The 15,810-nt window shown below is 33.8% G+C and overlaps 2 protein-coding genes across 5 annotated transcripts in view; one reads left to right on the top strand and one right to left on the bottom strand.

Moving 5' to 3' along the window:
- Window positions 1-15,810, bottom strand: part of LOC143243964 (uncharacterized) — a 49,222-nt gene that overhangs the window by 27,328 nt on the left and 6,084 nt on the right. Inside the window, exon 2 of one of the 4 annotated variants that reach the window (XM_076487859.1) lies at window positions 13,136-13,338. The exons of 2 other annotated variants lie outside the window; for them this stretch is intronic. The gene's annotated coding sequence lies outside the window, so the exon portion shown is untranslated. Of the gene's footprint in view, window positions 1-11,849; window positions 11,981-13,135; window positions 13,339-15,810 lie in introns of those variants that run through there. One more of the 4 variants, XM_076487885.1, reaches the window with a different exon arrangement.
- LOC143243981 (U-scoloptoxin(18)-Er1a-like) lies at window positions 8-15,642 on the top strand. Its single transcript, XM_076487892.1, has 4 exons — window positions 8-129; window positions 9,974-10,277; window positions 14,450-14,636; window positions 15,355-15,642. The coding sequence occupies exons 2-4, from the start codon at window positions 10,155-10,157 to the stop codon at window positions 15,390-15,392; spliced, it is 348 nt and encodes a 115-aa protein (XP_076344007.1). The 5' UTR covers window positions 8-129; window positions 9,974-10,154; the 3' UTR covers window positions 15,393-15,642.

Raw genomic sequence — 15,810 nt, forward strand, 5'->3', positions numbered from 1 at the left:
GCACACTTTTCACGTGATCTTGCAGTTATAAGACGAAACCCGCTGCCAGTTCCAAAACTGTTTGTTAATCCGCCGTCTACAAATAAAATATAATTCGATGCTCATACCTAACATCGTCAGGCCAGTGAGGTGAGAGTAATGTTTAATAATTCTAGATATGTAAGGATATTTACAGCAGAAATGTTTCTATTGTTTTGTTTTTGTTGAATTTCACGCGAAGCTATCCGAGAGCTGTTTTGAATATATGTTCCTAATTTAAAAGTGAAACACGAGAGGGCAGGCAATAAGTCTACCCCACTGACCGTCAACTCTTGGGATACTCTTTAACAACGAATAGTTGGATTGACTGATATATTATAATGCCCCACGCCTAAAAGAGCGAGAATTGTTGGTGGTGGTATACGAACCTGTAACGTGCAGATTGCGAGTCGAGCACCCTAATCACTAAACTATGCCAGGCCAAATTGGTTTACAACGGTCATATTTATGGGGAACTTGTTTGTTTCAATACAGTTCCGTCTTTATTGAAGTTTTATCACTTCTTAAATGTTCCAACATGCTCACCCTCCCAGCCGTGGGGGGTGTATAATGTGACGGTCAATCCCACTATTCCTTGGTAAAGAGTAGCCCAAGAGTTGGCGGTGGGTGGTGATGACTAGCTGCCTTCCCTCTAGTCTTACACTGCTAAATTAGGGACGGCTAGCACAGATAGCCCTCGAGTAGCTTTGTGCGAAATTTCCAAACAAACAAACAAACTTAAATGTTCCAAACTCGAAGTTAGTTTTCGAAGTTCTAACTCTCGAGTTGTAACTTATTTTGGCATCCTAAGGTTCTTTTAAGTTTCTTTTCACGATTAAAAATTCAAATCTAGTTCAAGGAAAATAATAATTCCTTAACTCGGTGTTTTGTAATTAACATTTACTAGGGGCACCTAGCAACTCACAGATCTTTCCCTTAGGCCAACAATATGTAGAAATCACTGTCACTTGGCAACATTTCAGGAAGAACTGGATTTTATAATGGCAACAAAGAAACTGTCGTTGGTAAAATACATGATAAAAAATTGATAGAGGGCTCTTAATAGTTGAGTACATATTTGAAACCCGTGTAAACACATGCACAAATTATACACTCCTGTTCTTATAACATTAGCATTCGTTTTACGAATTTTAGCCAAATGGTTTAATTATTAAGAGCTGATTAAATGTATAATTTAAATAGTAGTGTATCTTCTTGTCTAATGCTTGCATTTCGTTTCGTTTTGTCTTTTCCATCTTAAATATGTGTGCCTATCTTACCGAATTGTACGAAAAACTTTGTTGATCGCGTGTAGTGAAGGCTGTAGTAAACTACATGATAAGCAACCAAAACACAAGTGTATGAAACATTAAGTGAGTAACGTTTTGTTAATTACTGCACTATTCAAACATGATAAGACTGATAGTTTTTCCCTTTAATGATATATTAAGTTTTTGCCTAGTTTTGAATAAAATCGAAATAAAACTCATGCTGGATAATGTTTAGTAACAAAATAATGTTATACAGAGTATATATCATGGAGACATTTACAGCAACTTGACAGCGATGTTCATCATATGTATCTATTTATGTTTACTTGTATCTCTTTGTTTCTTGCTATGAACGCTAACTCGTGCTAACAACGTCAGCACAGCGTCTCTATAGCTGAGAGAAGTTTGTTTGTTTTTGTGTAAATCTACACGAGGGTTATCTGCGCTATTCGTTCCTAATTTAGCAGTGATAGACTAGAGGAAAGGCAGCTAGTCATCACCACCCAACGCCAACTCTTGGGCTACTCGTTTACCAACGAATACTGGCATTGACTGTCACTTTATAATGCCCACGCGGCTGAAAGGGCAAGCATGTTTAGTGTGACGGGATTCGAACCCGTGACCCTCAAATTGTGAGTCGAGTGCCTTAACCACCTGATCATGCCGGGCTAGGTTGTAAGAAATATAACACAGAGCCATCACGTGACAAGAAATTGTCGAAAATTAATATTTCCAAGTCACATATTTCACTTAAAACACAATTAAAAAAAAAAACTCTATAAATACATTATTGTGCCAATATAAGAATTGTGGTTTGGGCAACAATATTGTACCATAAAGTCTATAGTATAGATAGTAATATTGTTATTGACCTGGTGAAGTACTCGTGCCCTGGACGGAAGTTATTTAAATTCATGATCAATGAAAGTGTATCTTAGGGTATGAAAATATCTAAGGATATGAAAAGCTGCTTCCTCAAAACGCCCATAAAAACTGCAAAACACAAAATGTAAAACTGCAAGCTTGCATTTATTTTCACATGGACTTCACGAGGCTTCATGCCAAATTTGGTGAAGTTCAATCAATAGGGGTTAAGTAGTGATAAAAAACAAACACAAAAACACTCGTAAGAAACTCAAAATTTGTATGATCCTCCCCCTATGCACCTAATGAACTACTGTATCAGCTTTGGTTAACAGCCATCCAACACCAATGAAATATTTACCCAGACATACAATATACACTGGACCGTACTATTAGTGTATATTATTTGTATTTTAGTCTAGGCTTATTATAGTTGCTATTTTACGCTTTTTGTTATCTTTAAAAACGACAGGACATTTTCTACACGTGACTAATTTGTTATTTCATAGAACTGGTCGTGACACAATCAGTAATTTATATTTTCAAATAACAAGAAATGATCACTTTATTATTTTTGTGATAACTGGTTGTGATACATTTGATATATTAGCTTGTCATGCAGTACGTGTCTCTCTGATAGTTTTACTACTCTGTGAGAAATGACTTCGGTGACATGTAGCAACAAGTATTTTATACTGTTTCGATAGTTGGCAAGAAATGTTAATGAATTGTTTGATAATTTTGTTCATCAGTTAGATATCAGTTGTTGTTTTTTTCCTGATTGTTTCACTCGTCTGTGAGACATCTGTTAGTTTAGCTTATCACGTAGCAAAAATTCCTTCTAATTATTTCACTAGTGTGTGAGACATCCGTTACTTTAGCTTATCGCGTAACAACAACTCTTCCTGCTTATTTAAATAGTCTGTGACATATCCATTACTTTAGCTTATCACGTAACAACAAGCCTTCCTAACTGTTTCACTAGTGTGTGAGACATCCGTTACTTTAGCTTATCACATAACAACAAGTATTCCTAACTGTTTCACTAGTGTGTGAGACATCCGTTACTTTAGCTTATCACATAACAACAAGTATTCCTAACTGTTTCACTAGTGTGTGAGACATACATTACTTTAGCTTATCACGTAACAACAAGTATTCCTAACTGTTTCACTAGTGTGTGAGACATACATTACTTTAGCTTATCACATAACAACAAGTATTCCTAACTGTTTCACTAGTGTGTGAGACATACATTACTTTAGCTTATCACGTAACAACAAGTATTTCTGACTGTTTCACTAGTGTGTGAGACATACATTACTTTAGCTTATCACGTAACAACAAGTATTTCTGACTGTTTCACTAGTGTGTGAGACATACATTAGTTTAGTTTATCACGTAACAACAAGTATTTCTGACTGTTTCACTAGTGTGTAAGACATACATTACTTTAGCTTATCACGTAACAACAAGTATTTCTGACTGTTTCACTAGTGTGTGAGACATACATTAGTTTAGCTTATCACGTAACAACAAGTATTTCTGACTGTTTCACTAGTGTGTAAGACATACATTACTTTAGCTTATCACGTAACAACAAGTATTCCTGACTGTTTCACTAGTGTGTGAGACATACATTAGTTTAGCTTATCACATAACAACAAGTATTCCTAACTGTTTCACTAATGTGTAAGACATACATTACTTTAGCTTATCACATAACAACAAGTATTTCTGACTGTTTCACTAGTGTGTAAGACATACATTACTTTAGCTTATCACGTAACAACAAGTATTTCTGACTGTTTCACTAGTGTGTGAGACATACATTACTTTAGCTTATCACGTAACAACAAGTATTTCTGACTGTTTCACTAGTGTGTGAGACATCCGTTACTTTAATTTATCACGTAAGAACAAGTATTCCTAACTGTTTCACTAGTGTGTAAGACATACATTACTTTAGCTTGTCACATAACAACAAGTATTCCTAACTGTTTCACTAGTGTGTGAGACATACATTACTTTAGCTTATCACGTAACAACAAGTATTTCTGACTGTTTCACTAGTGTGTGAGACATCCGTTACTTTAATTTATCACGTAAGAACAAGTATTCCTAACTGTTTCACTAGTGTGTAAGACATATATTACTTTAGCTTGTCACATAACAACAAGTATTTCTGACTGTTTCACTAGTGTGCGAGACATACATTACTTTAGCTTATCACGTAACAAGTATTTCTGACTGTTTCACTAGTGTGTAAGACATACATTACTTTAGCTTATCACATAACAAGTATTTCTGACTGTTTCACTAGTGTGTGAGACATACATTACTTTAGCTTATCACGTAACAAGTATTTCTGACTGTTTCACTAGTGTGTGAGACATACATTACTTTAGCTTATCACGTAACAAGTATTTCTGACTGTTTCACTAGTGTGAGAGACATCCGTTTCTTTAGCTTATCACGTAACAACAAGTCTTTCTAATTGTTTCAGTAGTCTTTGAGAATTGACTGAGGAAAATCAAATGTTTTAGTATATTATGTATCAGCCAGTTTATGTTATTGTTTTAGCATATTATGTGTTAGCCAGTTTATGTTATTGTTTCGTTGGTCTGTGAAAACTGTCTGATAACTCAGTTTATTATGTACCAACAAAACTTTTTTGATTTTCTCAATATTTAAAACCTGATTAGTGAGACATCTGTTACTATAGCCTGTAAGAAGTCTTTGTGATTGTTTCACTATACATTAGCTAACTATGTAGCGATAAGTCTTCTTGTGTTTTGTTTTTCCTGTGATTGTTTCACTATTTTTAACGACTGAATATCAGTTGTTTGATAATGTAGCGTTCAGTTTTTCTCATTGGCTGATATTGTATGAGATATCTAGTATTTCATCTTATGATATAGCAACATGTCTTTCTTGTTCTTTCACTGTTCTGCGAGATCTTGTTGAAAGATGGCGCGGTATGGCCAGGTTGGTTAAGGCGTTCGACTTGTAATCTGAGGGTCGCGAGTTCGCATTCCCGTCGCGCCAAACATGCTCGCCCTTTCAGCCGTGGGGACGTTATAATGTGACGGTCAATCCCACTATTCGTTGGTAAAAGAGTAGCCCAAGAGTTGGCGGTGGGTGGTGATGACTAGGTGCCTTCCCTCTAGTCTTACACTGCTAAATTAGGGACGGCTAGTACAGATAGCCCTCGAGTATCTTTGCGCGAAATTAAAAAAAACAAACAATCTTATATTAAGATGTCCAATATTTTTAGCGTATGATATAGCAACATGTCTTTCTAATTGTTTTGCTGTATTGTGAGAAATGATTATGTCGCATCCGATATATTATCGTAATGTAGTGTCCTATTATTGTTTGATCGTTTTACTGAAACGTGTTTTATTAATATTTTATTCCTTCTTTCATATATTTTGCATTGCAGTTATTGTATGAAGAGAATATAGACTTTTCACAAAGTTGAAAAACCCAAACAAATTTATATTAATAACGTGAGGAACCTCAGTTATGTGGTGCTCATATCATGTTTGTAATACAAATAATACTATAGTGTAAATACCAATAGAAGAGTTCAGTTCGACCTGGTGTACTCGACAACATTAACTAATCTCAAACAATTCGCATACAAAAATTATTATTAAAACTCATGAATTTCTGTCTTTATTTTGGTATGAATTTCGTTAACACTTGTATTTTTTTATAAAGTCATAAAAATATTTTAAAATTAATTTCTAATTTTTGCTCCCCAATTATATATATATGTATATATATATTGGGGGTACAATTATTATAATTTCTTCTGGCTTCATGAAACTTGTTAATTGACGTTAATAAATACTTTCTATACATTTTTGTTTCTTGTTTTTGATTCAATATGAGAATATTTTTAACTTAGTAGTTTCAAATATAATAAAACTCCCTACGTCCTTTATTTGTTTTAGAATTTCAAAACTTTGGTGCTTGAAATCCAGGTTGTAGATCTAAAGATTCAAGGTTTGAGCTCGTGGTATGCTCCTGAACACATTCCACGCTTTTATATTCGGAGGTGCAATAATTGTAACAGTCAGTTTCGTTATTTGATTGAAAGTAGCTTCACATTAAGCAGCTGTTTCCACAGATTACTCTTTACTTGATTATATATTATATATTATATTATATTATAAGCATGGTTGTACATTTTAGCCTATGCGTTGCATGAGGCACCGTTCAGATTACAAATACAGACTTAGATTTTGCAATGTAATACTAGATATGTCTATTATATGGATTCTCAGTCAGTGATATTTGCATTCCATGTACACTTCCTAGTGACGTATCTCATAACGCTTAGATTACGTGAGTCAAAAACTATATTTAAGTAAGGAAAATCCCAATCTGGAAGAATTAATTTAAAAGTTTACCCCACAGCTTTTCACTCATCATAAGATAGTCAAACAGTTGTGGTGCTGATTACTCTGAACGACTTTCAGAACTTAACTGCTCGAGACAGATTATAAACTGTTGATCTAATAATATTCATACTCTCACTTTCTTTTATTTCATTTCTCCAGAAAACTCAGATAGCTGTAACTAATGTGATACTAAACTCAGATAGCTGCCTCCGCCAACTGTGGAACTAATGTGATACTAATCTCAGATAGCTGCCTCCACCAACTGTGTAACTAATGTGATACTAAACTCAGATAGCTGCCTCCACCAACTGTGGAATTAATGTGATGCTAAACTCAGATAGCTGCCTCCGTCAACTGTGTAACTAATGAGATGCTAAACTCAGATAGCTGCCTCTGTAACTAATGTTATACTAAACTCAGATAGCTGCCTCTGTAACTAATGTTATACTAAACTCAGATAGCTGCCTCTGTAACTAATGTTATACTAAACTCAGCTGCCTCTGCAACTAATGTGATACTAAACACAGATAGCTGCCTCTGTAACTAATGTTATACTAAACTCAGATAGCTGCCTCTGTAACTAATGTGATACTAAACTCAGATAGCTGCCTCTGTAACTAATGTTATACATTAACTCAGAAAGCTGTCTCTGTAACTAATGTTATACTAAACTCAGCTGTCTCTGTAACTAGTGTTATACTAAACTCAGATAGCTGCCTCTGTAACTAATGTTATACTAAACTCAGCTTCCTCTGTAATTAATGTGATACTAAACTCAGATAGCTGCCTCTGTAACTAATGTTATACTAAACTCAGCTGCCTCTGTAACTAATGTTATACTAAACTCAGATAGCTGCCTCTGTAACTAATGTTATACTAAACTCAGCTGCCTCTGTAACTAATGTGATACTAAACTCAGATAGCTGCCTCTGTAACTAATGTGATACTAAACTCAGCTTTGGTCATTACTCTTGTAATATACACGACCCCACAGTACAAAGTACACTTCTCTTCAACAGAATATGAATCATGGCCCATTGGATCCAAAGTCTCTCACGATAACCACGCATAAAGACTGGCCTAAATGGAAAGGAAGTGTCTGCATATAACAATAGTGTTCTGCACAAAACGTTTAACGTACGTTTAAAAATTATTAAGTTATAGCTACGATGAAGCAAAACCAGTGTTATCAAATAATGTCAGTGACCACTATGTTTATTTTTACGCAAATCAGGTATCCAACGATCAGTCAAGTGTATTGAAATGCAACTGCTTGACCAATTAGCTGATACGAAATATCCATTGACTTCTTTATTTTCTCTAATTTGTCACTTTGAAATGGATTGTTCAGCCTAAAATGGTCCAAACTGTCTAAAACCACTTGAATAAACCGTCTGATGAACGGAAGCTGGACACTTACAGCAGGGGGTTGAAATTGACTAAAACGGGCCTTGTCAGCATTTATAAGGAACTATAAGGTTGGTCATACACCTGAACAAAATAGACCATCATGAATAACACAAGAACATGACCACAATATATTTGTCAATTCATATTAGCTGTAGTCGTATGAAATATGCTCAAAACTGAATTAATCAGATGTCTCCAGCTGATCTAGGGTGTTCTAAATGTACAGATAGTGACAAACAGGCCTTACGAGATTGGTCACAGTTGCACCATGGCGTCTCAGTCTACAAATGGTCAGAAACCTGTACATCGGCCAGTATGCAGATAAACAAACTTTAATATACTGACTGTAGCTGTACCATGGCGCCTCAGTGTTCAGACAGTATAACGAACATTCAATGAGAAGTATTCTATTCACAGCAGGACTAGACAAGTCATCATTGATAGCATTTGTTTGTTTTCAATTTCAGATTACGAGTCGAGCACCCTAACCACCTGGCAATGACAGAGTGTTGACAGTGACAAGAATGCTTTTACTGGGTCAAAGTCACACATGAAGCAATATTTTTGTGACAGATGAGTCACACTTCTTAGTCATACAATGAAACACGTTTAATGAATTCACAGCATATTTTGATAAAACATAGGTAGTATAGTATACATCCTGCATCTAATTAGTACAAGTATTGCATAGTTTCTGTATCTAATTAGTACAAGTGTAGCATAGTTTCTGTATCTAATTAGTACAAGTATTGCATAGTTGTTGACTTTAGGTAGTGTAAGTGTAACATACTTGCTGAATGTAAGTAGTGTAAGTCTACTTGGTTTGCGTTTGTGTGTTTGAAAATGATAAATTTTTCAGTGTTTTTTTTTCCATTCTGACACACTTGTTCTTATCATATTTTAATATTTTATGTATAGAAACCGGAAGTAATAGAAATGAAGAATTCTTGTGAAAAAAAATGTAAAATCAAATTCGCCAGAGACTGTCATAAGAGATTTGTAAATCTAATTCGCCAGAGACTGTCATAACAGATTTGTAAATCAAATTCGCCAGAGACTGTCATAAGAGATTTGTAAATCTAATTCGCCAGAGACTGTCATAAGAGATTTGTAAATCTAATTCGCCAGAGACTGTCATAACAGATTTGTAAATCTAATTCGCCAGAGACTGTCATAACAGATTTGTAAATCTAATTCGCCAGAGACTGTCATAACAGATTTGTAAATCTAATTCGCCAGAGACTGTCATAACAGGTTTGTAAATCTAATTCGCCAGAGACTGTCATAACAGATTTGTAAATCTAATTCGCCAGAGACTGTCATAACAGATTTGTAAATCTAATTCGCCAGAGACTGTCATAACAGATTTGTAAATCTAATTCGCCAGAGACTGTCATAACAGATTTGTAAATCTAATTCGCCAGAGACTGTCATAACAGATTTGTAAATCAAATTCGCCAGAGACTGTCATAACAGATTTGTAAATCAAATTCGCCAGAGACTGTCATAAGAGATTTGTAAATCTAATTCGCCAGAGACTGTCATAACAGGTTTGTAAATCTAATTCGCCAGAGACTGTCATAAGAGATTTGTAAATCTAATTCGCCAGAGACTGTCATAACAGATTTGTTTTCTCGAAACACAAAAACGTCATTATTTCCCAACATGTTCATGGAAATACAGTTAGTTTAAAGAGGACAGTGGTAAGGAGGACAGTGGTAATATCCACAGCTAGTGAAAAGTAATATATAATTATTGTAATTATGTTATGGCACGTTTGTCCCACATGTAGCAACACCCCGTGTTTTAAAGGAAGGAGTAACCTAAAAATATAGAATTCCGGAACCACCTAACTGTAAAATAGTTGATACTTTATGCGCCCACCTGAACAAATCTGGATATGACGTGATTCATATTCCTCCTCACGTGACCGGAACTGCAGCTTAGACTTGTAAATGGATAGTGATAGAGCTTATTTGTTGTTTTCTTTTATACTAGGTATGCGATGAGATAAAATGGTATATGGTAAATAGTTGTCAAAGTTACACCTAACACTCCAAGAGGCTATAGAGTTTCTCGGAATACTGAAGGCGGTGGGTGGAGCAACAACCATTATATTAGCCCAATAGTTTATGGAAATCTCACCAATTTCATTTGCAGCATTGAAGAGCAGAGAATAATGAATATTTCAAAGATCGAATTTCTAGCGACTGCATGTGTCGTTCTTCTTGTATTTAATGTCTCGTGCTATAAAGTCGACCAGTCTCTCGTCCAAAAACCAATTGAAGATTTTCCTTACCTAGTGAGTACATACTTTATTTATTTAATTGATAATTAAATAAAATACTAATTTTAACACTGGCTTTTGTAACTACTTGAAATGTTTATGATTTTAGTTACATTTTCTCATAACAAGTGTTGTGCACCTGTTGTGGCTTCTTACTATAATAAGCTAACAAAATGGTCAAACAAGTTTTTCTGCAACAATCTGACTTAATAATAAAACTCTAAATAATACAAACCACTATCATAAGGTAATACTTAGTTATGATTCCTTCAGATTTCGGTACTGCTTCACATGTGACACGCTTTCAGTGAGTTTACACAGATATTTCTGAATGATTGACTAACATCTTTTTTAGAATACTTCAAATAGTTCATCTTCTGTGTTTGTTTACCTTGTCATCTTTTGTTAATCGATTTAACTCATCTCATAATTTTCAAGTGGATTAATATCAGGTAATTGACCTGGCTATTCTATAACATCAATTCTCTTATTTCTAAGATATCTTTTAACAACTCCACAATTGCTGAGAAATTTGTTTGATTATTCTCTAGACTAATTATAATAATAAGATCTAAAAACTACAGCAGGTACACAACACTTTTTATGAGGATATATAACTAAAACCATGAAAAGTTCAGGTGTTTATTAAAGCCAGTGTTAACAGTAGAGTCTAAGATCGTATTTGAACAAATCTCTTATAAAGTACTTTATAAAAACATACAGTTTACATGTTCTTCTTTATGTAATAAAATATATAACAAATTAACATTTTCAAGAAGAAACGCTTCTTTTATTCCACTCCTGTAAGTCGATTCTGTAATGAAAAATGCAGCAAATCTACTGGTAACTTATCACAACAAATGCAAGCACTTTATATGTAGACTAAAACTGAAGAAAGTGCTCATTATTTTACATTTTTATGACGAATATTCTCTTGTACAAGTTCGAGTTGCAATAATGAAAAATATTACATGTGTATACTATGACCCATTAAATTAGCCTAAAAGTAACCATTACTGGTGCTCCCTAGTAGCTAAGCAGTAAGTCTGGAGGCTTACGATGACGGTAAGTCCACTGTGTAGTTTGGGGCCTAATAACAACCAAAACCAAACCATTTGAGATATATTTACTTCTCTTTAGGAAAAACTCAAACCATTTGTTTTGATCCTAAGTAATTATACTAAAGATTATTATGCTCGAGTCAAGAAAAACATACGCCATACTAAACATATTTTACATCAGTATTAGTTTATGAAAAAGATGAACACTCACACGTTCATGTTCATGCAAATTTTTATAACTTAATATTGTACAATGTAAAACACACTAGTTTACTTTTGATTTTATAAGCTTTTCTAACGAGCCTGAAAACTGATTAATTAACTAAAAATTAAGAAGAAATTGTTTATTCGTTCGTTTTCTTAAATTGAAGTCACATTTTGGAGGATAAATTGCTAAAATATTCAACATTACTTTATTCAAGGACTGGGACATAGACAATAAAAATCAGTCATTGTTTAATACAAGTAAGCCTAGTGTTCTATAGGTTCCTGATGAGGGTTTCTAAAAGGACAATGCTCTACTGACCTGTATTCTTGCCAGTTTTTAGGCTGTGCATAACAATATGCGAACGGAATGAGGTGTAGCTCATCACCTTCCTCTAGCACACGATTATGTGTGACCTAAAAATGTAGTCCCTAAAGGCGTTCCTGTAAAACACACTGTGGCCGAATGGGTAAAGTCAACAATCTACCAATCACCATGGAAACCTATTCATGTGCGATTTTTATGTTAGTGTTCTATTCTATACTTTTAAACACTGTACTTGCATGCACAGCTTGCTTTAGCTTTAGTGTATAAGCGTAAGTTAAGATATTAAATGCTTATCAACTGTTGAAACTAGAAGTGTTTCACCTGTTGAACAAACAACAGTCTTTCATTTGTTAAGCCAAGAAAAGAATTTCATTTGCTAAAAAAAGTCATAGTTGTAATGTCTACTCGTAATTGTTTGACACTAAAATTATTTTAAAACTCATGTTTGTTGATGTATGTTTCATTACCTGACAGAAACGTCTCGTGCTATTTCGAGATTTTTAGTGCCATTTGTTAAACGAACACTAGTAAATGACACTTTTAAAGTTACGGTTGTAAGTTCCACTTGTTAAACCTGGAGTCTTCAGTAGCAAATTCCACTTGTTAAAAATACAATAATAAGTTACATTTGTTAAACTTAAACTAATAAGTACAATAATAACTTACACTTGTTTAACGTATAACAGAATTTTTCACTTGTTAAGCTATCTGCATCAGACTGTTTCACCTGTTAAGTCTAAAACAGAGACTTTCATTTGTTAAAATCATAACAGCATTTCACTAGTTAATTCTGCAGGTGTTTTATTTGTTAAGTCTGTAACAATGTTTCACGTGTTAAATCTACAACAGTGATTCACTTGTTAAGTTTACAACAGTTTCTCATTTGTTAAGTCTACAACAGTAGTTCACTCGTTGAGCAAAACAAACGTATACATATTTTCAGTTTTACTTTAACATAGAAATATATTAAGAAGAAACGAAAAAAAACTTACAGTACTTAAAGTTAACATGTAGTAATTATGTGTTCCATCTGTAATGTTATCAACAGTATTATTTAGAAGGTTTAATTCATCTAAACTTAGTATTTTTTATCATTATAACTGTTATTAAACACCTGAGGAATCCATAGGCCTATGGCTCACATCAACAAACTATTATAATCTATGTTTAATAACTGAATAACTATTTTGCACTTTTTTAGTATAATTATCATTGTCGCTATTTTGCAAGTTTAATTGTTATTAACCAAGTTACAAATGATAATTAGTAGGCCTACTTACATAGATTATTTGATGTAAATATATGCCAAATTTGGGGTTCACTTTCGGGAAATCCTCGTTAAAAGAGTTTTCAGGAAATACCCGGATTTCCTGAGGGGGTCGGGTGGACAGTTTTACTCTTGTGCAACTTCTGAGGCTGAGAAGATTCGTTTGATACCATCGGTAAGGAGTTAGTTACGTCAGGCTCACACAGGCACTGAATCCTATCATATAAAATGTTTTACTATATTAACTTAGTATATACATATATTTAGGATTGACCTAAATATCCCGAGATAGCCGAACCTCGTGAGATTAACGGCTAAAAACTACTGTTAACAGCGTAACTACCCAACTGATGAAACGATACCATCTAGCCTCTATAAGTGCTAAAGTTCGAAAAGTATATTTAATTGGTTGTACAAATTACCAGTGTTAATTTGTAGTTGTTCTCTTTTGGTAATTGTAAGATAATATTAAGCGCGAAGGTAACTCAGGTATTTTAATTTTTATATATTGAATACTTAATATCATACATGTATAAAATTAAATATTTTCGGTCTAGAATAAAGAATATATAACAATTACGTATCGGTGATAAAATATTGTAGGATTCTTATAAATATTGAACGATATACTGCATTAATTATTGTATTAATTAAACATTATAATTGTATCTCTTAACTTTATTGTAATGTGATAATTTGCATATTGTGTCATATCAACCGCATCAGTTGGTTCAGATTTCTTCAATGACTTTCATATTCTTTTGTTGGTTGTGTCTCGTGCCGCATTTTACATTTTTGTTGATGGCGTCACGAGCCACATAGCGTTTGTGCGCTATTACCTCACCAAGTTAATTAATGCTGGTTTTGGATTACGTTTATTTGAGATACTAACACGTTTCCAACTTGAAATTTTGGAAAGTTCTCGCAGAAGTGAAAAACAGTGTTATACACGATGATCGAAATTAGGTACACATCGGATAACAATTCTTACACAATATTCTATATGCATATCATAAAGATAGTACCTTTATCAAGAGATCTAAAACACAAATTAAATGAAAAACTTAATTAATCAGCACCATAAATCAAATTATTAGCAGAAGTTAATATCGTTATCCTGATTTAATTTTGGACTGGATTCAAATAATATGTAACAATTTCATATTTCAAATATTTATTGTCCTTATTTACATTTCACGCTCAGCTAGAGATGTCGTCGCGATGAAAAAACAAACTCGAATAAACAATTTTGTATTTTTAAATATTTATACTGTAATTGTATCAATCTTACTGTCGAAGCAGACTGATTATACGTATGTCTTTCCAGAATGACTACAGGGACATTGGTACCATGTGTCAGTACAGCAGTCAATGCAAGAGCAAATGTTGCTTGGCTGACAGTCGAACTGGCACACGAACCTGCCAGAAGATGGCGCTAAAACACGAGCGATGTTCCACTGGCCAGATCAAGTTCGATAGCTACGCCTACTTCTGCCCTTGTGAAAGTGGAAACAGTATGTTTTTTATTAGTTTATCTTTATAAATTGCTCTTTTGTCATATATTTAGATATTTAAGATACTAGCAAAATATCCAACGAAATTAACAATTTAAAACATTAGCTCTATAATATACTATAACTATACTGATATGTGTGTGTGTGTCGACGATTTCAAAACTAGTATTTCAATTTTTGGATTCTAAGCAGAGGCGTAGATTTTTTTTACACCCGATGGGGGGATGATTTTTGCAACCACTTATGTGGACTCTCCAATTTGCAAATTGGTAATATCTGATTACGTGAACATGAAAGCTGTAAACATGCAGTTACAGAGTAATCTTGTTGCTACGATACTTGCATGTATACTTAGGCCTACTGACTAATACTTACGAACTATCGCTTAGATCGAAAAGCTTAAAAGCACGCCTATATTAAAGATGTACATTTCGGCTACTGAAAAAGCCTACATCTAGGCCTAATTATGTAATTCGATTGGTAAGAACACGAGAATCACAAGAACAAACACACAATTTGTAGGCCTGTGATGCAATAAAACAATTCAACAGACCAAACTATAGGAGGGGATGATTGTATGCACCATACCCCCACATAAAATGAAGGGGGATGTATCCCACCCACATCCCCCCAGGATCTACGCCCCTGATTCTGAGCATTTAATAAAATCAGTTTCTAGTGAACATACGTTGAATTACAGTAAGATATTTTTTTTCAGAATACTGTGAATACCCAGACTACATATGTAAAGCATAAGAAAAACAGGAAGTAGAAGAACTGATGCAAGGACCTGGACTATACTAAACTACAGTCGACTAACAATTTATACTTTTAGCATATGTAATTTGTACTTTTTAAATAATTTCAGTATTTCAGGTTCCTAAAAAAAACCAAAGAGTTCTCAGATAAACATATTGTCACCTTTCATGGTGACATGTCATTTGACATTATTATTGTAATCGCTGAGCTATTTTATTTCAATAAAAAATAACCATCGAAACTAGCATCATACATAGTTGTTTATTTAATATTTATATGCAGTATGAAAGACACTTCTTTTTATAAAATTAGTTTTACACTACAAAAAAATCACAACTATCTTTGTAATTTAAAAAAACGGACCTAAAATGATTGTTTTTGACAAAACTTTAGACAATGTTGTGGCAGTTTAAGG

The sequence above is a fragment of the Tachypleus tridentatus genome, chromosome 1, assembly GCF_004210375.1.
Source record: "Tachypleus tridentatus isolate NWPU-2018 chromosome 1, ASM421037v1, whole genome shotgun sequence".
Taxonomy (NCBI): domain Eukaryota; kingdom Metazoa; phylum Arthropoda; class Merostomata; order Xiphosura; family Limulidae; genus Tachypleus; species Tachypleus tridentatus.